The 21,176-nt window shown below is 54.5% G+C and overlaps 2 protein-coding genes across 3 annotated transcripts in view; both read right to left on the minus strand.

The window, feature by feature from the left end:
• Nucleotides 1-2,164: 2,164 nt before the first annotated feature.
• On the minus strand, nt 2,165-15,955 carry RSPH6A (radial spoke head 6 homolog A). 2 transcript variants are annotated; one of them, XM_004481539.4, is made up of 7 exons: nt 15,831-15,955; nt 15,011-15,734; nt 12,412-12,646; nt 7,651-8,418; nt 6,522-6,666; nt 5,681-5,798; nt 2,165-2,559 (listed from the first exon to the last, which is right to left on the minus strand). In XM_004481539.4, the coding sequence occupies exons 2-7, from the start codon at nt 15,709-15,711 to the stop codon at nt 2,322-2,324; spliced, it is 2,205 nt and encodes a 734-aa protein (XP_004481596.1). In that variant the 5' UTR covers nt 15,712-15,734; nt 15,831-15,955; the 3' UTR covers nt 2,165-2,321. The 2 variants fall into 2 exon arrangements, with proteins under 2 accessions (XP_004481596.1, XP_058136440.1); XM_058280457.2 differs by lacking the exons at nt 5,681-5,798; nt 15,831-15,955 and having other exon boundaries at nt 15,011-15,805.
• Nucleotides 15,956-15,986: 31 nt separating this feature from the next.
• SYMPK (symplekin scaffold protein) overlaps nt 15,987-21,176 on the minus strand; it is a 50,579-nt gene continuing 45,389 nt past the window's right edge. The window contains exons 23-27 of the mRNA XM_012520840.3: nt 18,224-18,411; nt 17,258-17,434; nt 16,993-17,088; nt 16,363-16,671; nt 15,987-16,219 (exon numbers count right to left, since the gene is read on the minus strand). Coding sequence (XP_012376294.2) covers nt 16,082-16,219; nt 16,363-16,671; nt 16,993-17,088; nt 17,258-17,434; nt 18,224-18,411 — 908 coding nt within the window. The 3' untranslated portion in view covers nt 15,987-16,081. The remainder of the gene's footprint in view (nt 16,220-16,362; nt 16,672-16,992; nt 17,089-17,257; nt 17,435-18,223; nt 18,412-21,176) is intronic.

Genomic DNA, 21,176 nt, shown 5'->3' on the forward strand with positions numbered 1-21,176 from the left:
AGAATCCCAATATACACCTTTCTGACCGCCAGTGACCTAGAGTGTCACACTGACATCCTGAAGTCTCCGACAGACTACATCTCCAACCAACTCACCCCCACCCTCATCACCTCTGAAATTCCCGCTGTCCACCCCCAAGATATCCCAGGATTTCATTTGACCCTCTGATGATTAATGCTAACCCCAAACCTCCTATTTTCCACCAACCTCCAATTTTTCCTGCCTTCGCTATCTGCAACAATCTCCCTTGGCCCTCCAACACCACCTCTGATTCCAAAATTTCACTGATTCCAACGCACTCATTGTCCTAATGATGCACATGTAACCCAAAGTCTCCCACTGTAACTCAATATCTCTCACCTGCCAAAGTCGCCCAAATACCTGACCCATTGCAAATTCCCCAGACTTGTTTATTCAGTGGCCTACTGGATTTCTCACTGGAATCACCCAGAGGCATCTCACACTCAGGTCCTACATTGAACTTGACATATTTCTCCAAATCCTGCTCCTCTTCCATGCCCCCATCTTAGGGCCAGCCCTGCCAGCCACCCAGTTCCAACAAGGCCACAGGCCTAGGTGTCTTTCTAGATCTATACCATTTCCTTTAATCCCTAAGTTTTTGTTTTGTTTTTCTAAGACTTTATTTCTCTCTCCTTCCCCCCCCCCCCGCCCCACCCTGTTGTCTGCTCTCTGTGTCCATTTGCTGTGTGTTCTTCTGTGTCCGCTTGTATTCTTGTCAGTGGCACTGGGAATCTGTGTCTCTTTTTGTTGCGTCATCTTGCTGTGTCAGCTCTCCGTGTGTGCAGCACCATCCCTGGGCAGGCTGCGCTTTTTTTTTGCACAGGGCAGCTTTCCTTGCGGGGGCGCACTCCTTGCACGTGGGGCTTCCCTATGCAGGGGACACCCTTGCGTGGCATGGCACTCCTTGTGCACATCAGCACTGTGCGTGGGCGCGTAAGCCAGCTCACCACACAGTCAGGAGGCCCTGGGTTCGAACCCTGGACCTCCCATGTGGTAGGCAGATGCTCTATCAGTTGAGCCAAATCCGCTTCCCCATCCCCAAGTTTTTACATGCTACCACCTGAATTCCTCCTCCTACTCCTTTCCTCTCCACAGCTCTGGCCCAGGCTCCTCTCCTGCCTGGTCCCCCTGAATTGGCCTTGACCCTGGTGCCCAAATTTCCAGTATCACCCCTCCTATCTACCCTCCACTCGGCAGCTAGAGGTGTCTTTATAAAGCACACATATGATTAGGACCCTCCCCTGCTCAAAGCCCTTCTGTGGCTCCCTAATACCCTGGGGGCAAAGTTAAGCCTTGGACAATCGCCACAGCCCCTGCCAATCTCATCTCAGCCCCTCACATTCTGCCCCACCTAAAATGAGGTTTGAGCAACTGCCCCAACACATCCCGCTCTCCTAGCCTCGAGGTCTTTGCACATGCTGCGCCCTGGGTTTGGGATACCTCTTCTCACTCAGTCCTGACCCTTTTTTTTTTATTTTTATTTTTTAAAGATTTATTTATTTATTTAATTTCCCCCCCTCCCCTGGTTGTCTGTTCTTGGTGTCTATTTGCTGCGTCTTGTTTCTTTGTCCGCTTCTGTTGTCGTCAGCGGCACGGGAAGTGTGGGCGGCGCCATTCCTGGGCAGGCTGCTCTTTCTTTTCACGCTGGGCGGCTTTCCTCATGGGCGCACTCCTTGCGCGTGGGGCTCCCCCACGCGGGGGACACCCTTGCGTGGCACGGCACTCCTTGCGCGCATCAGCGCTGCGCATGGCCAGCTCCACACGGGTCAAGGAGGCCCGGGGTTTGAACCGCGGACCTCCCATGTGGTAGACGGACGCCCTAACCACTGGGCCAAAGTCCGTTTCCCAGTCCTGACCCTTTAAGACCCAGGAGCTCGGTCAGTTCTCGGGCTGTTGTCACTGTCTGGCGTCGGGTCTGCCTCCCTGTGGACAGCCCTGGGAAGGCAGGGCTGGGGCAGCTTTGTCACCTTTGCAAAAGGAGCCATTTAAATCGCCGTTTGGTGGCTGCATGAAGGAGTAAAGGAAACAGATGGAAGTAGACTCTGTCTGAGTAATGTCTGCCTCCCCAGCCAAGCCCAGCACGGCCCTGGCCTGACGTCCATGGTCAACAAAAGTGGTGAACCAATGAATGAATGACTCAGCCTTAATGCCAGGGGGAAATTTTATTGGGAGCAGCTGTATTCCTCTTCACCCCCTGACCACCAGGAGCAGAAAGAAAATCACCAGTGAAAAAAGAAAATCCAAAACTATGTATAAGGGGGAAACGGCTGTCTACCTGCGTGGGGAAGGGGCTCTCGGCCTCAGTCATCCAAATCCTCATCTTCGTCCTCGTCCTCGTCCTCCTCTTCCTCCTCCGCGGCAGCCAGAGCCTGCTCCTGGGCGGCCTTGAGAGCCTGCTCCTCCTCGACCGTGGGATCGCTCATCTCCATGATCTCCAGGCCGCTGGGATACTCCTGCTGAATGGTGGCTGGCAGGGCCGGGTTGAAGTTCTCGGGGCTGTACTTGTGGCCCCAACCGATGTAGATGTTCTCAAACTTCCTGGAAGGGCAGAGAGATACCTCCCTTAGACGTGGGTCCCTGCGGGGGCCCAGCATGACGCAGGGTGGTAGGTGGCAGGGTGAAATGTGCCCTCTGGGTTTCTCTGCTCATTTGACAAATATTTATTGGGCACTTATTGTGCGCCAGTGGCAAGTGGATACTTGAAACCCAGCTACTGCAACCGAGGCACTGGATTAAAAATAAATAAATTCTAGGAGGTACTGGGATTGAATTTAAGACCTCATATGTGGGAAGCAGGCACTCAACCACTGAGCTTCACCCGCTCCCCAGAATTTTTAAAATTTTATGGATTTTCTAATTTCCCTTGTGATTTCTTCTTTGGCCCATGGGTCATGTAAGGGTGTGTGGTTTAATTTCCACATATATATATACATATTTTTTTAAAGATGTATTTATTTATTTCTCTCCCCTTCCCCCCGCCCCACCCCAGTAGTCTGTTCTCTGTGTCTATTTGCTGCGTGTTCTTCTTTGTCCACTTCTGTTGTTGTCAGCGGCACGGGAATCTGTGTTTCTTTTTGTTGCGTCATCTTGTTGTGTCAGCTCTCCATGTGTGCGGTGCCATTCCTGGGCAGGCTGCACTTTCTTTCGCGTTGGGCGGCTCTCCTTACGGGGCGCGCTCCTTGCGTGTGGGGCTCCCCTACGCGGGGACACCCCTGCGTGGCAGGGCACTCCTTGCGCGCATCAGCACTGCGCATGGCCAGCTCCCCACGGGTCAAGGAGGAGGCCCGGGGTTTGAACCGTGGACCTCCCATGTGGTAGCCCTAACCACTAACCACACGGATGCCCTAACCACTAACCACACACGGATGCCCTAACCACTAACCACACACGGATGCCCTAACCACTGGGCCAAGTCTGCTTCCCTAATTTCCACATATTTGTGAATTTTACAATTTCTGTCTGTTATTGATTTCTAATTTCATCCCATTGTGGTCAGAAAACATATTTTCTGTGATTTTGATCCTTTTAAATTTATTGAGACTTTTTTATGGCCTAACATGGAGATCTATCCTGGAGAATGTTCCATGTGTATTCTTCTGTCATTGGGTGTCATTTTAATTAATTTTAAGTTAAATTTAAAAGGCGGATATTCAGCCCAGTTATTAGAAAACTTTTAAGGATGTTTGGAACACTTGGGCACATGAATCTCCTTTTTCAACTGGAAACTTTATGAACCCTGAAAACAGTCAAGTGTTTGTGATGAAAATTTAGCATCCAAATCAAGATATTCTGCAAGAGGTACCATATACCACATTGTAAAACAGGTCTTAATAATTTTCATATCATTGATTTCATGTTGTCATGATAATTTGGATGTTCGGGTTAAATTATATGTATCATTAAAATGAATTTCACCTGTTTATTTTGATCTTTTGTATGTGGCCCCTAGAAAATGTAAACTTAGGCATATGGCTCTTGTTTTATTCATATTGAGCCACATTGGGCTAGACTCTGGGGACACAGAAGTAAATAAATTAGACAAAAATCCCTGCTGTGGTGCCTACACTTTAGAGGGAGAAGATAATTTGAGGTCTGAGCCCTGCCAATTTACTTCTTTGCAGAATATTAACAAGTGAAGTGAAGAGATGTAAATGTGGGCAAGAGAGGGAACTGAGAGACAAAGAGACAGGAGTGGGGCTAGTTGGGGAAGGAAAAGTTTGCTTGAAGAAGCAGCATTGTTTTGGCCTTATTTTCACATCCTTGCTATTCGGAGAGAACTGTTTTCCTCCAGGTCTTTCTCAGAACTGTCAAATTCCCGCCCTGCCTCTCTTCACTCAGAAGCTTGTTAGAAATGCAGACTCTCAGGCTCTGTCTCAGATCACCAAGTTGGAACCTGCGTTTTAACCACATCCCCAAGAGAGTCTTTCTCGTGCTCAACAGTTTGGGAAGCTCTGGTCTGGAATGTCCCTTTGCCTGCTTTTCCCGTTAGCTCTTTTTTTCCCCCTGAAAACTCCAAATCAAACTCCTTTCCCAGGAAAGGAGTCTCCCTAAGACTCAATCATACAATTAGGAGCTCTCGAGCAGTACTCATGGCAGTTTGCAACATGATATTGGGGGGTGGGGGGTGGGGTAGGTAATTAATGCTTGTGTTCCCTCTCTCCGCTTCCAGGAGCAAGATCCATATCGGCCTTTTTTCAACCTGGTTATTTCCAGGGGTCCAGCAGACAGCTGGCACATAGTGGCACTCAAGAATCTTTAATGAAGAAAAAGATGGATGGATGGATGGATGGGTGGATGGACGGATAGATGGTCTTTAGCTTTCAAAGGGATGTTGGCAAATTAGGGTGTGAACAGAAAAGGGGGTTGGCAGAAGCAAGCCTGTCTCTTCCCAGCTTCTGGAAAGTCTAAGAATGCAGTTAGAGTATCAAGATTACATGAAATTCCACCCCAGTTCAGAATTCTGTAGCAACGAACATAGTGCAGGTTCATCCCTGGGATGGAAAGCATCACGCCATCTGGTGGGCCGAGCTCGTAATTGCACCTGGCCCGGTGGCTCCAGGGGGCGCCACCTGCTGAGCTGAAGGGCTGAGAAGTGCCTGCAGAAGGAGGCTGAGGGACTTGTGAGTGCGCAGCTACTGATGGGGTGGGTGCAGGTCTGACCCTGGCCTGCCAATCCTTTGGGAGCAACTGGTGGGGGGTTGCTGTCCCAGAGAGAAAAGACGCGAAATTGGAAGAACTGTCCAGGCCCCCGGAAGGAGATAGCTACCCTAGAGATGAGACACTGTCCTGTCAGAGCCGCCCCCCAGAAGACTCCTGAGTCCTGTCCAGCTCCGTAACCCATTCATAGGAAAGTTCTGGGTCAGGGGGCTGGAGACCCAGGTTTGAGCCCTGCAGGTGCTGTGTGACCCTGGGACAATGGCTCCCCCTCCCTGATCCTCCATTTCCCGATCCAACAGGCTCACAGTCTTGGTTTGGGATTTCTCATTTTCACCCCAGTGGAGCGTCTGGGGGCTGGATGAGGGCGTCAAGCCGGGGGGCTTCCTGAAAGAGGCTCTCCGAATCCCTACCTCCCCGGGGTTGCTGCCCGGCTCCATTCAGGCCCCGAAGGGGGTAGTCCTTGGGGGTTTCCCCTGCTGCTGGGGGCGGGGAGGAGACCTACTTGCCACTGGCGTAAGCGTAAGCCCCTGGCCAGAGATTGGAGCGTACGATGGCCACCGAGTACTGCGGGCAGAGGCTGCAGGACAGGCGGGCCGTCCAGGGCGACAGGTGCATGATTTCTGCAGGGTGGAGGGGGCAGCGAGGTCAGCGCCCCAGCAGGCCTGCCTCCCCCCTGCCCCCAGAGGGAGCAGGGAGGAGGCTGGGAGGGAGCAGAGAGGCCTGAGGGGGCTGCCGGACTTAGGGCACGGGCTTCGATGTTCACCCCCAGCTGCTGTGTGGCCTCAGCTGTCTCACCCATGAAATGGGGCTACTTAACTCGCCTTCCCTGTAGGGAGAGAGCGAGGCTTGGTGACAGGCCTGGCACCCAGTGGAGCCCCAAGCAGAGGAGCAGCTGTGGTCATGGGTCCAGAGGGCAGAGCACGGGCTACAGGTTCTAGGAATTCTGGGTTCAGACCCCAGCTCTGCACATTGCCCCCTCGCAGCCTCTCCTTCCCCTTCCCTCCAGGTGCCTGTCGTCCCTTCCCTCCAGGAGCCTGTCGCCCCAGCCCCGGGAACCAGCTGTCCGTTCCTCAGAAGCTCAGCTCAAGTCCCGCCGCTTCACCGCAAGCCCACCTGGGTGGGGCTCTTGAGACCACAGCCCAACTGGGTCACGGCCAAGTGCCAGGCAGGACTCAACGCAGCAGGAATGGCTGCACTCCCTCCCCTCGTGAGGGAGGCGTTGTTATGGCGCCCACGCCACGGAGGAGGAAACCACGGAGGCTCAGGGAGAGGGAGCTGAGCGGGTCCCGGCAGCCTTGCCCCTCCCCCTGGCTGGCGGTGGGTGGCGTGAAGGGGACAGTCACCTGCGTCCTCAGAGAGTGGGGTCAGCAGTGGGGGGCCGACTTCCTGCTCCACCTCTTCCATCCCCTCATCCGCCTTTTCTTCCTCCTCTCCCAGCTCCTCTTCCTCCTCTGACTTCTGCAGAGGATTCACCCAGGTGCAGCGGCCCTGGAGGGGGGAGAAAGATCAGGCGGGCACTGGGGCACTGGCCCCGTACCTGGGGACCTAGGTGTGGGCAGGAGGGACGGGGCGAGTCACACAGCAAGGGGGTGCTATAGTGAGGTGGGGACTCCTGCCGCTCGCTGTGACCCCTCTACGCATTCACCCACTGAGCCATCTGTTGTGGAGCTGTCATTAGGGAGCCCGGAGGGTTCTCAGTTTGCACATCTGAAATGAGGGCCGTCATAGATGCCTTGTTCGCTGGATTGTTGTTGGGTTAAATATGATGCCAGTGAGTCAGTACATGTTTGTTGGGTGGATGGGGAATGAACGAATGAATGGACAAGTGAACAAATGAACCGAAGTGCCTAGCATATACAGACCTCGGTTTCCTTGACTATGAAATGGAAATATCTGTACTTATCCCAAAGTCGTTATTTGGGATCAATAAGACATAGTAAAGTCAATAAATATTTACTGACTGAATAACTGAATAAAAGGTTTTTAGCATATAGTATGTGCTCTGTTGAATGAATAACTCAATGAACATAAAGTGTGGTAAATGCAAGCCCACAATCTCTCGTCCACAGTTCCATAATGCACAAAGTCTGCAAATCAGAAGTTTCTTGGTAACTCATTTGGCAGCATCCCTTGGCAGAATGCGAATCAGGGCTGCGGCCCTCGCCCGTGCTTGGGGTGTTGTATAATAGCATGCGCTCCGTGTCACCTTTGAACAACTGAAAAATTCTGAATTCCAAAGTGCCCCAAAGGTTGCCAACGGGACTGTCAACCAGTATCTGTTGAATGAATGAACGAAGGATGAATGAATGACTATTTAGCACGGGGCCTAGCAGAAAGTAAACCCTGCTAGCATTACTAGGGAGCCACACCTGAGCCACCTGATTCTATGCCGGGTGGGGAAACCGAGGCACAGAGCGCCCGGGGCCCCCCAGCAGGCCCGCGGCGGAGGCAGGCGCGCCCAGTCCTCCTCACCTGCGGCAGGATGTGCTGCGTGTGGTGCACCCAGTTGGCCATGGAGTCGACCAGCTCCAGCACCGGGATGCCCTCAAAGTCGGGGTTCTCCTCGAACGTGTCGCGCCCGGCGCCCCCCTCCTCCTCCTCGTCGCCCTCCTCCTCGCTGAACTGGTAGAAGCCGAGCGGGCTGATGTGCGTGGCGGCCGAGATGCGGGCGATCTGGGCCCGCAGGTAGTTGGCCTCGTTGCCCGGGAAGGGCGGGTAGCTGACGACGGGCGCGTCCAGGTGGCCGGTGAAGAACTTCTTGATCTTGCGGGCCTGCACGATCTGCAGCGGCGTGACGTGGGGCAGCCGCGTCCACGGCCGGCCCGGCTCGTTGCACACGAAGTACAGGTATTTGTTGGTGCCTGTGCGGCTGTCCTCCTTGGGGACGACGGGCGGCGGCTTCCACAGGGGCTTGGGGAGGAGGTCCACGGCCTTCTCCTCGTCCTCCTCTCCCTCTTCCTCGCCGTGGGCCTCGGCGACCTCGCCGCCCTCCAGCATCTCCTCCCCTGCCTCCTCCTCCTCCCCCTCCTCCTCGCCTTCCCGGAATTCCACCTCGGCCACCAGGTAGCTGCGGCTCAGCCCCAGGATCTTGCCCCAGAAGCGGCAGGTGTGGATGGGCTGCTGCTCCACCAGTTGCTTCAGGGCCAGGAAGATGCGGAAACTCTCGTCCGAGCTCAGGCCCACGCCGCCCTGCTCGAAGTAAAAGGCCGTCTCCATGATGTTGGGCACGGCTGAATCCGTCTGGGGGGCAGAGGGAAGAAGGCTGAGGCCCTGCTCTCTAGCCTGACTCTCCTAGAGTCAAGGGAGCCAAAGCCCTGTGTAAACCAGCTGCCCAGCGACCAGCTCTGGCCTATGAGTTGTAGGGGAAGTCTCTGGAAAGGACATCCCTTGTTGGAAAAAAAACAACACAAAAACCATCCTAGGAGGAAATCCTTTGCCCTGGCATCCTTCCCTTTCTTTCCAACCTGGAATGGGGATGTGAGATCTGGAGGCAGAGGACCTATCTTGGGATGAGGCAATATGCAGGGGACAAATTCCTATGTGTTTATGGTGGTGGAGCAGAAAGGTGGAAAATACCAGGCCCCTGATGACATTGTTGAGCTGCTTTACCTTCCCCCACTTTCTTGTTCCACGAGACAACTAACCAAACGTTAGGCATGTTGTTTTTGTTACTTGCAGCCAAATGCATTCCTAACAGATCTATCCCGAGTCACACAGCAAATGAAGATCTTGAACCCAGGCATCAGTGCTGTTGGAGGACGGTGATGAGAAGTCCTGCCCTCACTGCTCCCTCCCCATCTGCTTGGTTCATGAAGCCAGAGAAGGGGAGAAGAGGGTGCAGAAAGAGAGTGAGAGCAAGTTGAGGGCTGAGACTATAATCCAGTGAGGTACAGACCCAGAAGGGAAAAGAGGGAAAGGTATATCTGGGAGTGCACTTCCCTCTCTCAGGGCAATTGCCCACTGCCCACATCCTCATGGTCACAAGGTTATCCCTGACACTTTCATTCTTTCAGTCTGACTGCAGAGGCCACATTCTTAGCCCCTCCCCCATAATATACCCTCCTACCTCCTGTGACCAGAATCTTTCTTCCTCATTCTCTCTCCCAGTTACCAGAAAAATCTTATCTATGATATGGGAGAAAAGATTTCTTGTTGTAACTGGATTGGATTTTTAAAAAGTAAATCCAGGGAATGGATGTGGCTCAAGCGGCCGAGTGCCTGATTCCCTCGTAGGAGTTCCTGGGTTCAGTTCCCAGTGCATCCTAAAACAACAAGCAAAACAAATGAAAAACCCAAAAGTAAATCCAGGGAGCTGTTGTGGCTCAGTGGTTGAGTGCCAGCTTCCCACATTTGAGGTGGGAATGGGGTTCGATCCCCATTACCTCAAAAAAAAAAGAAAAAAAAAAAGTAAATCCAGGAGCTGTGGGGTGGCCAGACCCTGTCACATGGAAAGACAAGCTGGTCTGAAGAGAAGGAGGAGGTAGTGGGTGGGGAGAGAGGAATAGAGGTGAAAGACGGGCACAGGGATTCCTGGTTCCAAGTTCTGCCTCGGCTCAGCCATGTCCCTGCTGTTGGGTTCAGTGGGATCAATCGCTGTCAGCCACTGAGCCGGCACCATTCCCAACCCCCCTTCTCCGTTGCCCTCTTTCCACTGGAGAGGCTGGAGAAGTTCAACGGTCACTTTCCCAGCTTCTCTTGCAGCTAAAGACAGTCCTGCGACCTGATTCTGGCCAAGAAGATGCAAGTAGAAGTTTTCTGAGGGGCTTCTGGGAAACTCTGTTCTCCTGATAAAAAAAAAAAGAGACACACACACACACAAGGAGAAGTCTCCTCCCTCCTTCCCCCCTCCTTACTTCGTGGGGCTCTAGTGTGAGGATATGATGTATGATGCTGCAACAGTCATTTTTGAACACAAAATGACAAGCTCAGAGACCAAAACTGGATGTGATGAAGAAGGGAGGAAAGAGAAGGGATTCTTCATGACCTCACAGAGAGCCTACACCAACTCTGGACCGTCCAGTTCCAGACTCTTGGCTAAGTGGGATAATTAAGTGTCTTTCTGAACTGCTTGGGCCATTTAAAAAAAAAATTCTTTATTTATTCTTTATTTTTAAAAATTTGTTTTATATATACATAATTTTTTTGCTTGGACCATTTTAATCAAACATTCTGTTGCCTGCAGCCAAAAGCAAGCCTTGCTGACTGCACTGGACAGAGATGGGATTTATACCCAGGCTACTATGATGCTGAAAACTGCTCTCTCAGTTTAGAAAGAGGGAGGAAGGCTGGGGTTGGGAGTAACGGTGAGGGGAGAAGAGTCTCTCAGAGCCCTTTAATGGGGAGCCACCTTGCCAGGCCTAGATTGAAGGCTAGTGACTCTTACGTGCAAGAAAAACAAACTTATCTTGTCTGAGCCATTGTCTCTTATTTCAGTGACATCATCCTAACTTTAAAGTGACCTATGTTCTCTAACTTTGATATAGTAAGGTTTTAGTTTTTGGAATGTGAAAAATAATACTACCCTTTGTCTAAAACTGTAAATGTGAGAATAGTCAGGGACTTTTCAAAACAGAAGTGTGGGGATAGGGGGCGGGAGAGAGAGATTTTTTGCTACCAAACAGCAAAACCTATTAGAAGTGGCTGTCGGTGAAAAAGTAGGAGCAGAGGCTCAGAGAAGACAATCAGAAACAGACTCAAGTACATATAAGTGTTAATAAATGATAGAGGTGCATTTCAAAGCAGTGAGGGAATGGGGAGAATGGATTATTCCATAAATAGTGTTGGGATCACGCCAACTGGAAGAAATTTAAAATGAGAAATGAGAGGCATGTCTCACGCCACACCGAAACATAAATAAGAAACGCTGAATCACAGGTTTCTTTATAAATCTCTTTCTGGATACACGCACAGGCCACAAACGCCTACAATTTTGCCCTTCTGCAGACTCCTGATTAAGAACCCCAGCTCCAAGTCCTGGGAGGGTGGGGCCTCCAGGGACAAAGCGTTCTAAGGGGGCGGAGTCTCCCACGGGGCGGGGCCTCAGGGGGGAAGGCGTTCTAAGAAGGTGGAGCCTCCTGGGGCAAGGCTTCTAGGGGGCGGAGCCTCGGGGGCCCCGGAGGTTTGAAGGGGCGGGCCTCTAGGTACGAAGCTTCTAGGGAGGCGGGGCCTTCAGGGAGGTGCAGGAGACACGCGTGGGGCGCGATGCAGTTCTAGGGGGGCGGACCACCCTGGGAGAGAGAGGCGTTCTGAAATTCAAAATCATATGCTCTGGTAAAAACCATCTTTGTGTCTAAGACTTGAAAACTCATCCACGCTCTACTCATCCAAGGGTTCATTCATTAGTTAGATCGTTTCCGCGTCCCCGCATCCCACCGTCACCAGAATCCTAGACTCTCAGAAGCGGGCACAGACCAACAGTATCTGTACATAGGGCAGAGGCTAGAGCACCGCCTTGGGAGGCCATGGTCCTGGCTTCTCAGACCTGGCTCAGGCACTTCCTGGCTTTGCGCCCTCTAAGCCTCAGTTCCTTCCTCCACAAAATGGGTATAATAAATAGCACTTGCCTCGCAGGGTTGATTTACGGAATAAGCGAGACAATGCTCTTAAAGCGCTCAGCAAAGAGACTGGGAGGTGCCGGGATTATTTACAAACAGTCCTCAATAAAAGGTTTTCTAATAAGTAAAAGAACACGTCATCAAATTTTAAGAGTTCGCCCAATGCTGGAAACGCGTGGAATGATGTATTCTGAGGGTGGGAGAATGCTAGCAGGTCATGGATGGGAGTGCCGTTAGCGAGCCTTAATTTGCAAACGGGGAAACTGAGGCCGAGGGAGAGGGAGCAGTTGATTCAGAGCTGAGATAGACACCAGGAAGCAGTAAGTTTTAACAGGAAAACCTCTGCAGGGCAGTTTTTTGTTGTTTGTTTTGCTCCGTTCTGGAAAGAAGGCAAGGGAAGGAAGGCAAGTGCAGCCTCCACCTCCACGTGGCGGCCCGGGCCGGCCTTCCCCAAAGCGCGGCTGTCCAGGCCTTTCCGCGCGTCCAGCCCTTACATGGCGCCCCCGCGCCCTCAAAAAGAGTCCGAGGCCCTCGGCCGGCGTGCGAGGCCCCCTGTGACCGGGCCCCGCCCGCCTCCGTCCGGGCACACGCTGGACTAGACTGGAACCGTTTCCCTCCCCGGCGGCCTAAGCCCGGGCCCCGCTCTGCCGCCGTGGCGCCCCCCCCCGGGCGCACTCACCACCTCCTCCTCCATTTCCTGCTCGCCCTCGCCGCCGCCGCCGCGGGTGAACAGCGCCTTCTGCTTCTCCGCCATCTCGTAGGTGGGCTGCGTCTCCGGGTCGTCGCGCAGCGTGTCCAGCTTGGGGTGGAACCACTCCCACTGCGTGGTGCGGTTCAGCGACTCCAGGATGGACAGGGGATCCTCGGGCCGCTGGTTCAGGAGCTTGGTCAGCAGGTTCACTAGGTGTTCATACCTGCCTCGGGTGGGTGGGGGTATCACTCAGCAGACGGGTAGGGAAGGGTCAGGGTCCCTGCTCTGGTGGAGCTGACATTCTGATGGGGCAGACAGAAATGACTCAAATAAGTGAAGTATAGAGTGTGTCAAGGGGTGGTAATCGGTATGGAGGCTACACAGCAGGGGCTGGGGACTGGAAGACGGGTTTACGATTTTAAATAGGGAGGCCCAGGAAGGTCTCCCCCAGGTGACATTTAAGCTGAGATTTTAAGGAAGTGAGATACTGAGGGACAGAGTGTTCCAGGCAGAGGAAACATCAGGTGCAGGCCCTGAAACATATCCTGAGATCAGCATAATCTTGATACCAAAACTCAAGAGCACTAGGAGAGAGGGAACTACCATCTGCATCTCTTAGGAAGATAGATGCAGAATCCTAAGCAAAAATGAGCAAGTGGCTTTCATTAATTTCCTAAAAAGGATAACACATCATGAGTAAACTGGACTCATTCAAGGCATGCAAGACCAGGCTGACATTAGAAAAACAGAAAAATGTAATTCATCACAATAACATGTTAAAAGACAATGGTAAGATCACCTCAATAGATGCAGATAAATTGTTTGAAAACATTCAATACCCATTCATGATTTAAAAACAAAATGTATAGCAAACTAGAAACAGAAGGTAATTTATGCAATCTCATAAAGGGTAGCCACAAGTAACCTGTAGTACACACTAAACATAAGGGTGACAGACTGAATATCTTCCCCTATGAAACTGAGAACGAGGATGCCCGCTTTCACTACTTCTATTTAATTCTGTACTGGAGGGCCCAGCCAATGCAATATTATATGAAAAAGAAAGAAAATGTAGAAGCTTTGGAAGGGAAGAATCAAAACCTCACGGATCGCAGATATAATTGGGAGCATGTGCAGGCCTTGAGATGGGAGTATGCCTGGCTTATCAGAGAAACAGCAAGGAGGTCAGTGTGGCTGGGATGGAAGGAGCGAGGGGGTGGGGGAAGTTGAGGACACAGGAGTGATCATAGCATTTTAATGCCTTCAATTTTCCTGAGCCTGGCACCACACTGGGCATTTGAGAACAATGCTGTATCCTCACCACATCCAAACATCAAAGGAAAAATTATGATCCCTGCTCTTCAGCAAAGCAAACTAAAGCTGAGAAATTGGAGGTCAGGAGGTCACACGTTGGTGGCACAGCCAGGATTTGAGACCAGGTTGGTCCAGTTTCCAAGTATGTGTATGTTGCCCTCTGCTGTGTGTGGAAACCTTTTTGTCAGGAGTTTTGGATGTGGTGGAGGGCCACCATAGACGTTGGGAAGGGTAAGAAGCGGTGAGCCAGGGTTGACATTGGCCAGGGCTTTTTAGGAAGGGAACTTGAAATTCCTGAGAGCTGGGACCTGTTGGGGAACAGCAAGAGGCTAATTTTTTACTGGACTCTGGGGTCTGAGGTAGGAGCAGCTACTGACTGGAGATGAAGTTTGGAGAGGTGGGGCAGGGACTGAACCACTTAGGGCCTTGAAGGCGGCAGTAAGGAGCTCGAGCTTCCTCCAGAGGGCACTGGGGAGCCACAGCAGGTTCTGAGCATGGGAAGGATGGGGTCAGTTTTGTGCTTTAGCATGACCCCTTCCTTCTGCCTCATCTTCTCTTCCTCTTCCTTCCTTGGTTCCAGCCACACCAGTTTCCCTGCTGTTCCTCAAACAACAAGATTCAGAGCCTTTGTACTTATATCCTCTACCTGGACCACTCTTTCTCCCAGTACCTGCAAGGTACTCTCCTTCCGCCCTTCAGGTCCCTGATCAAATGTCATCTCTTCAGAGGCTTTCCCTGACCTCAACGTATTTAACCTGCACTCTCCCTCTTAGCTTGCCTCCCTCCCTCCCCCCACCCTTACCAGGACCTTAGGTTTAAATCCATTCTTCTCACTGGATTGTGAGCTTCAGGAGGAGATAATGAGGGTGGAGAGGTGGAGAGTAATTGCTAAGTGGCCTTGGCAAGTCCTTTCCTCAGGCAGGGAAGCGCAGTGAATAAGAATCTCAGGAGCCCCAGCTCTGTCCTAGCCTAGCTGTATGATCTTGGATAAGTTGCCTAGCCTCTCTGGGTCTGTTTCCTCCTCTCTAAAATAAGGACAGTAGGTGCGCTTAACTGAGAGCTGTGAGAAGATGTTAATGTGGGACGTGCTTAGCCCAAGACCTGGTGAGTATATGCTAGCCATTGTTAGTATTTATTCCCCCAGTCCTGGTCTAGATTAGATGCTTCCAGAGCCAGTGCTGCTTCACCATGAGGGGTGATCCCTTGCCTGAGGTCCAGCCTTGACTGGCAGCCCCCCCTACCTGGGACCCGAGCCCTCCCCACCCCCTCTCACAGGCTTAGGTCGCATTTGACACTGGTCTGCAGCAGGTAGGCCTTGGCATTCTGCACCGCCAGCTCCCGAGGTTCAGGTTCTGGCACCTCCACAGCTGGCCCAAAGCCCAGCTTGGAGGGTGAGAACTGGAGGGCAGGGTCATCCCTCACATAGGGCCCGTGCGGCCTGCTCTCATCGAACTGCAGGTCTCTCTGGTAGAACGGGCCCGAGAGGTCTGGCTGGGGTTCCTGGTAGGCTGCATCTAGGTGCTGGAAGAAGCTGTCTGGGCTCTGGTCTAGCTGCTGCAGCAGCAGGCTGGCTCTGTACTCCGAGCCCGGGCTCCTGCTTTCATCCAGGTAAGAATGGGGCTGGAGCTCCAAGGGAAAGCCCAGAGTCGGGACCCGGTACCCCCCGCCGCCCATCTGGGCTTCCTCAGCCTGGAAGGCCCCCGCCATGGGCAAGTCCTCCTCTGGGGGCAGGCTGGACCCAGGCGGCCAGCCCTGGAGGCTGCTCTGGGACGTCTGGGGTAGGCTGGTCTGGTTCATCCAGAGCTCCTGACTCTGCTGCTCCAACAGGCTCTGGGCGCCGAGTGGCATCTGCTGCATGTACCCGAGGGCTGTGGACTGTGGCTGAGATTGGTCCTGACTGCGCCGCTGGTCGGAGTCCCTCTGGGAACTCTTCCGCCTCCAGGACTGCTCAGGGTCAGGCGGGGAGTCCCCCATGTTTCGGAAAGAGGCGCAGACTTCTAGAAAGACAAGCCAGTCGAGTCACCCGCCGGCACACTCCGGGCAGCCGCTAGCTATACCGGTTTCTAAGGACGAGGGAGGGGGCGGGCCGTTACCAGGGGAGGGCGCGCGGGGTCCCCCGGCCGGGGAGCTGGTTTGCGCAGGCGCGGGCCGCGCACCAGGGGTGGCCAGTGTCCCCTGGGGCTCCCGGGCGCACCCGGCTGCAGACGCTGCGCAGCCGACGGGGCTGTAGAAAGAGACCGATACCCGCGATCTTTTTAAATTTTATTTTTTCAAAAGTAAAGCACCCGCTGGCCAAGCCCCGCCTCGCCCGCCCTGAGCCCCTGCCCCCACCGGCCAAGCCCCGTCAGCTGGTTCCCTTGGTCTCGGGTTCCCCCGCTTCCTCGGCGGCCGGGCTGGGGGTCTTCACGGCGTCTTCTCCGGTAGAGGCGAGGGTCTGGGGGCTCCGCTCCTCCTTTGCGGTCGGCCCGCTCGCTGCTGCCTCCTGGTGACAGGACAGGAGATGGGGGTGCCGGTCAAAGTAGAGCGGCCTCAGCGGCAAGCTGGGCCCAGGCGTCACCACCTCCCCACCTGGGCAGCGCGGCCCCGATCGTTTCCTCCGTTGTCGCTCTGCGGCTGTCATCCTACCTTAGGGAGCGACCCCTCAAGACTCGAGTCCAGGAGCGCGGCCTCGGTCAGCCCCGAGTCGTCGTCCATGCTGATGAAGATGGCCGGGGTCTCGCACTCAGGCCCCTCCTCCCGGAAATCGATGGCTTCCTCCGCTGGGGGAGGGCCTGGCCGCGCCGAGGCCGAGGAGCCCGCGCCCCCAGGCTTCAGCTTCTGCTCCTCCTCCAGCTGCCGTTTTAGGGCCTTCTCCTGCGCCAGCCGCAGGCCAATGAGGTCCTGAGGGGGACGGGGTGCTGGGGCGGGCGCCAGGGCCAGGGGCTCCAAGTCATCCTGGGGGTGAGGAGGGGCACACAGAAGCTCAGGGATGGGTGGGCTGGGCCCGCCCCGGGCAGCTCTCAGAGGACAGGGGATAGGAAAGATGAGCCAGTGGGAAAGCAGCGACAAGAAACCAGACTTAGATAAAGGGAGGGTGGGGTGGGTGCCCAAAGCAGCAGCAGCTTCTGGGTGGCACCGGCAGTGGGAGGCATCTGCCCCCATCCCGTCCCCAGCCTGCAGGCGCACCCTCTGAGGTGGCTTCCTTATCCCAGAGCCCCTCAGGTGAGCAGGAGGAAGCGGGCGGGTGGGAAGAAGCCACGGCTCGGTTGCTCTTACCTCTTCCAGGGGCCCCGCGGGTGCCTCCTTGGCCTCTGGCTCCTGTTTGCTGCTGGCCTCCAGAATAGCCATGATGGAGTTGGGGATGTGTGCTTGCTAGGTGAAGAGCAGGGTGGCTGTGCTGTGGAGAGCTCTGGCCGGGGGACCCTGCTTGTACACCCCAGACCCCAGGATCCTGACCCTCCAGAGTCCCCGGCCTTCTCCAACAACGCAAGGTTCCCCTCTGCCCATCCCATCCAGACCCCTGAGGCGGACCCTGGGGTACCTGGTGGGGGGTGAAGGAGCGGACATGGGCCAGCAGGGGCTCCCGGAGTTCGGGGCACTTGTCAAAGACGGCACCCAGCTGCTGGGGTGGCAGCTGCAGGATGACCTGGAAGCTCTGGGGCTTGGTGCGCTGGCAGCATTTGATGAAGCCCTCCCACACCTTGGGATACTTCCACACCTGGACCGGGCGGGAGGAGGCAGTCAGGAGGGGCCGGCAGGCGGCCAGTGGAGCCCCAGAAACTGGGAGACTGCCAAGATGGGGCCCTGCCGGTGCCCAAATCCTACAATCCATCAGATTTCTCTGGGGCCCCCGAAGCAGCTGGAACATGAAAGCAACTTGGAAAATGGGGAGAAGAAAAGTGAGAGGAGCCATTTCTTGGTGCTCCCGTGCCAGGTCCAGGGCTCAGTCTTGGTAAGGCCCTTCTAATCTCCTCGCAGCAGCCAGGAGGGCAAGAGCAGCAAGGGTGCAGAGACGTCTGGGGTCACAAGGGACCAAGGACAGAACCCAGGCCTGACTGAATCCACAGTTAACCTTTATGCTGGTTGCAGAGTGGCACCTGTGGACTGCATGCATGTGGGGTTTGTCTTTCGTCTCATCATGGTATTCCTAAAAACCAAGACTTTCAGCTTCTCTTGAAAAACTTTACTGTCTTTGGGCTCTGGGATGTATCCGGCCAGGTGCACAGTGTGTGGGGAGTTAGGTGTGGCTGTGCCTTTCCTGCATGTGTCCCCTGACGTCTCCCATTGCTTCTACCACCTAGCAGCCATCTCAGTTACAGACTCCTGGACCACCACATTATCTGGCAGGAGGGAAGCAAAGGGGAGGCTGGTTTCTGTAGAGTCTGCCCTCTGCATCCTGGGCAGGGAAGTGATGAGACAGGCTGGGAAAACCTGGGGAACCTGGTCTGTTTTTGGTGAGCTCTGCTGCAGTCCACTGCCTGGGAGCCTGGGGCTCAGGGGTGGTTACCTGCTTCATGATGAGGCGGGACAGGATGTTCATGACGAAGCCCCCCAGGCGGGGGTACATGGTCAGGGACTGGATGACGGTCCTCATGAGCAGCATGGGCAGGGGGCTCTGCTCCATCAGCTGCTGCATCACCACGGCCAGCACTTCCGATGTGTACACGTTCCGCTCCGCAAAGCACAGGTTGGTGGCTGCGAGGAGGCGGAGAGTGGGCCTATCCTCTTTAGCTGGCCCCTGGGAGGTGGGGACCCCCACCCTTTGAAAGCTGCAGCCCTGCCTGTGTGTGGGGAGGCCCAGTCCTGATTTCCTGAAGCTCCTGGTAGGGCAGGAAGGCTCCCTGTACCCAGCAGGCCACTTCCTGAGGGGACATCATGCCAGTCCTTAGAAAAGTGGGGGCTTGGGCCAAGGGAAACCTCAGTTCCCCCTTTGGTAGACAACTGTCCCAAAAGCTAAGGGGAAAGGCACGGTGCCAACCCTGTCCTTATCAGAGGGAAGGCAGCTATTAACTGGTTAGGTCCCCAGCCCAGAGGACAGGAGAGCTATCCTTACACCATCAGGCTGGTCAGGGGACTGCCCACTGCCCAACCCCACGCTAGAGCTGGAATGATGGGGAGGACATAAGTCAAGGGTCATGTGGGGACCACAGGGACATGCTGGTGGAGTGATTAGGAAGGGTGGGAGGAGCAGGAGGCCTGAGCACAGGATGGCCCCCCAGCTCAGCCCCAGTGGCAGGGAGGGCCCTGGAGGGCAGGCAGACCAGCACGGACTTTGGGATCTATGTGTGGGTGGGACCCCAATCCATTGTGCCAATGGGGAGATCCCAGGAACTACCTCTGAACCCCTTCTACTCCAAACACCACTTGCCATGTAAGTGTAAATCAGGAAGTCTTTATTGAGCTAGAAGAGAGGCCCCCCAGTCCTTGACAGGCTAATGGGACACAGAGAGAGAGAAGCTGGAGAGGTTGGAGGCATTCCAGGTAGACGAGGGAGAAGGCTGGAGGGGGAGTGTTCAGGGAGGGGAGAGGACAACTGGGTGCAGATGAGGGGTGTGCCCGAGAGGACCTGCCAGAAATCAGGGAAGCAGCTGCTCCTCACACCCCTCAGTCACTCCAGCCCACATGTGGTACCATCTAAATGCCTCCAGATTCAACCCCTTCCCCTCAGCTCCTGCCCCAGCTTCCTCCTGGGCCTCCCAACCTCCACACAGCAACCTGAGGGGTCTTTTCAAAAGCTCAGACCTGACCCTGTCTTTTCCCAGGCCAGGAGAGATCAAGCCTAATCCTGACACGCCTGGCCCAAGGCATGGCTTTCCAGGGGTTTTAGCAGGGCCTCACTGCCTGAGCACATCTTCTCCCCGAAACTGTAAGATCCAGCCCAGTTCTATTCTGCAGTTCCAGAGTCTGACCATGCTAGTGAGGCCCTTGGCCTCCGCTAATGTTCTTCCTTTTTCCCGGATTGTCTTCTCCCTGCCCATCCTTTCACGGTCTCAGTTCAGGTGTCCCCTCTACCAGGAAGCCCTCTCTAATGTACCACACCCAAGACAAGGCAGGTACCTCCTCTGGACTCCCGTCCCAGCCCCGCGCAGCCCAGGTCATCACTGCCTGGAGATCTTCCCCCAGTTTACCAGGAGCCCAGAAGGGCAGGCCAGTGCTGCCTCAGTCACTACTGTGTTCTCAGCACCGCCAGCAGAGGCGTGAGCAGAGGGCTCAATGAGGTTTTTTCACATTGGTGGACCAGATCACTGGGAGTGGACCTAATTATAGAAGAGCTCTGAAAAGAGGGGCTAAGGGAAGGTGGGAGTCCTGGGAATCATCTTGCTGTCAGGCTCTGGGGCTCCAATGCTGCACAAAATGGGACTAGACTTGCCATTTGGAGCTAACAGTCGAGTGGGGTTGCTCGTGCAACCAGGAACTGCCATGGTGCCTGAGCAGGAGGAAAATCACACGTGCTCTTCTTGGACCAGGCTGAACTGGGTGCTGAGGACATCGTAATTTCCCTGACTGAGCGCTCAAGAGGAACAGAGGTTGTGTGGGCCCCAAGAGGATGGACAGATGCCTGTGAAAGCAGGTGGAAAGCCTGGTGGAAGCAGATGGGGTGCTGAAGGGCAGGTCGTACTGCTGCCCCAGGGCCCAGCTTCTTGCTGCCAGGGAACTTCTAGCCGAGACCCTTCCCCCTGCGGGCCGTGGCTCCTCTGCCACATCAGGGCAAAGGGCTAGACTGGGGGCTGGGCCTCTGGAGGTGTGGGGGGGGTTGTTGGCATACTCTGCTTGGGACTGGGCCCACAACTTTCTTTAGACCATCAAAGGGGTGTGGGAGCCTAGAAGAGACCACACGCCTGGACTGTAGCCTCCATCGATTCTTTCCACTTACTGTTTTTCCAGTAGAGGTCTCATTTCCTCCTCAGTTTTAACAAGGATTTAAAAATTTTCCAAGTCTCTCTCTTGACCTTAAAAGAGCTTCTGAAAGCACTTACTGAGGAAGGCTGCAGGAAAGGACAGCTCCTGGGTCAGGAGCTTCTGTCAGAGGGAGAAAAGGGGAGCTCTGGGGAGCTGAGGAGGAAGAGGCCGTCTCGGGTCTTAGACCCAGGCCGTCTCATGCAGGCAGAATCGGGAGAGCTGGGATTCCAACTCAGGTCTGCTGGACTGTAGATTTTGTGTTTTTCCCACTATACCACTTAGTTGCTGTGTGGCCCTGGGCAAGTTACTTAACCTTTCTAAAACCTCCATTTCCTTGTCTACAAAATGGAAGATGTCATCCTTACCAAATGATGTGTGGGGAGGACCCAGCAGAGCAGGCTTGTAAGGTACTTAGGGAGAGCCAGGCTCAAAGTAAGTGCTTGGTAAGCTGTGATGGCAGCTACGGGGAAACTGACCATCGCAAGCTGGCCAGGGCTGCAAAAGCCCCACCATGGCGGCACACTCTCCTGCCTCAGCTCAGGCCCGGATGGAACCTATAC

This window comes from Dasypus novemcinctus, chromosome 18, assembly GCF_030445035.2.
Source record: "Dasypus novemcinctus isolate mDasNov1 chromosome 18, mDasNov1.1.hap2, whole genome shotgun sequence".
NCBI classification, from domain to species: domain Eukaryota; kingdom Metazoa; phylum Chordata; class Mammalia; order Cingulata; family Dasypodidae; genus Dasypus; species Dasypus novemcinctus.

Bases quoted from the DNA above. Each gene is read 5' to 3' on its own strand.
- RSPH6A (XM_004481539.4), bottom strand. From the start codon at position 15,711: ATGGGGGACTCCCCGCCTGACCCTGAGCAGTCCTGGAGGCGGAAGAGT. The intron at 8,419-12,411 runs GTGAGTGCGCCC...TCTGCCCCCCAG, and splicing joins AGGAAATGGAGGAGGAGGTG to ACGGATTCAGCCGTGCCCAA. The intron at 5,799-6,521 runs GTGACTGTCCCC...TCCACCCTGCAG, and splicing joins CCCACTCTCTGAGGACGCAG to AAATCATGCACCTGTCGCCC.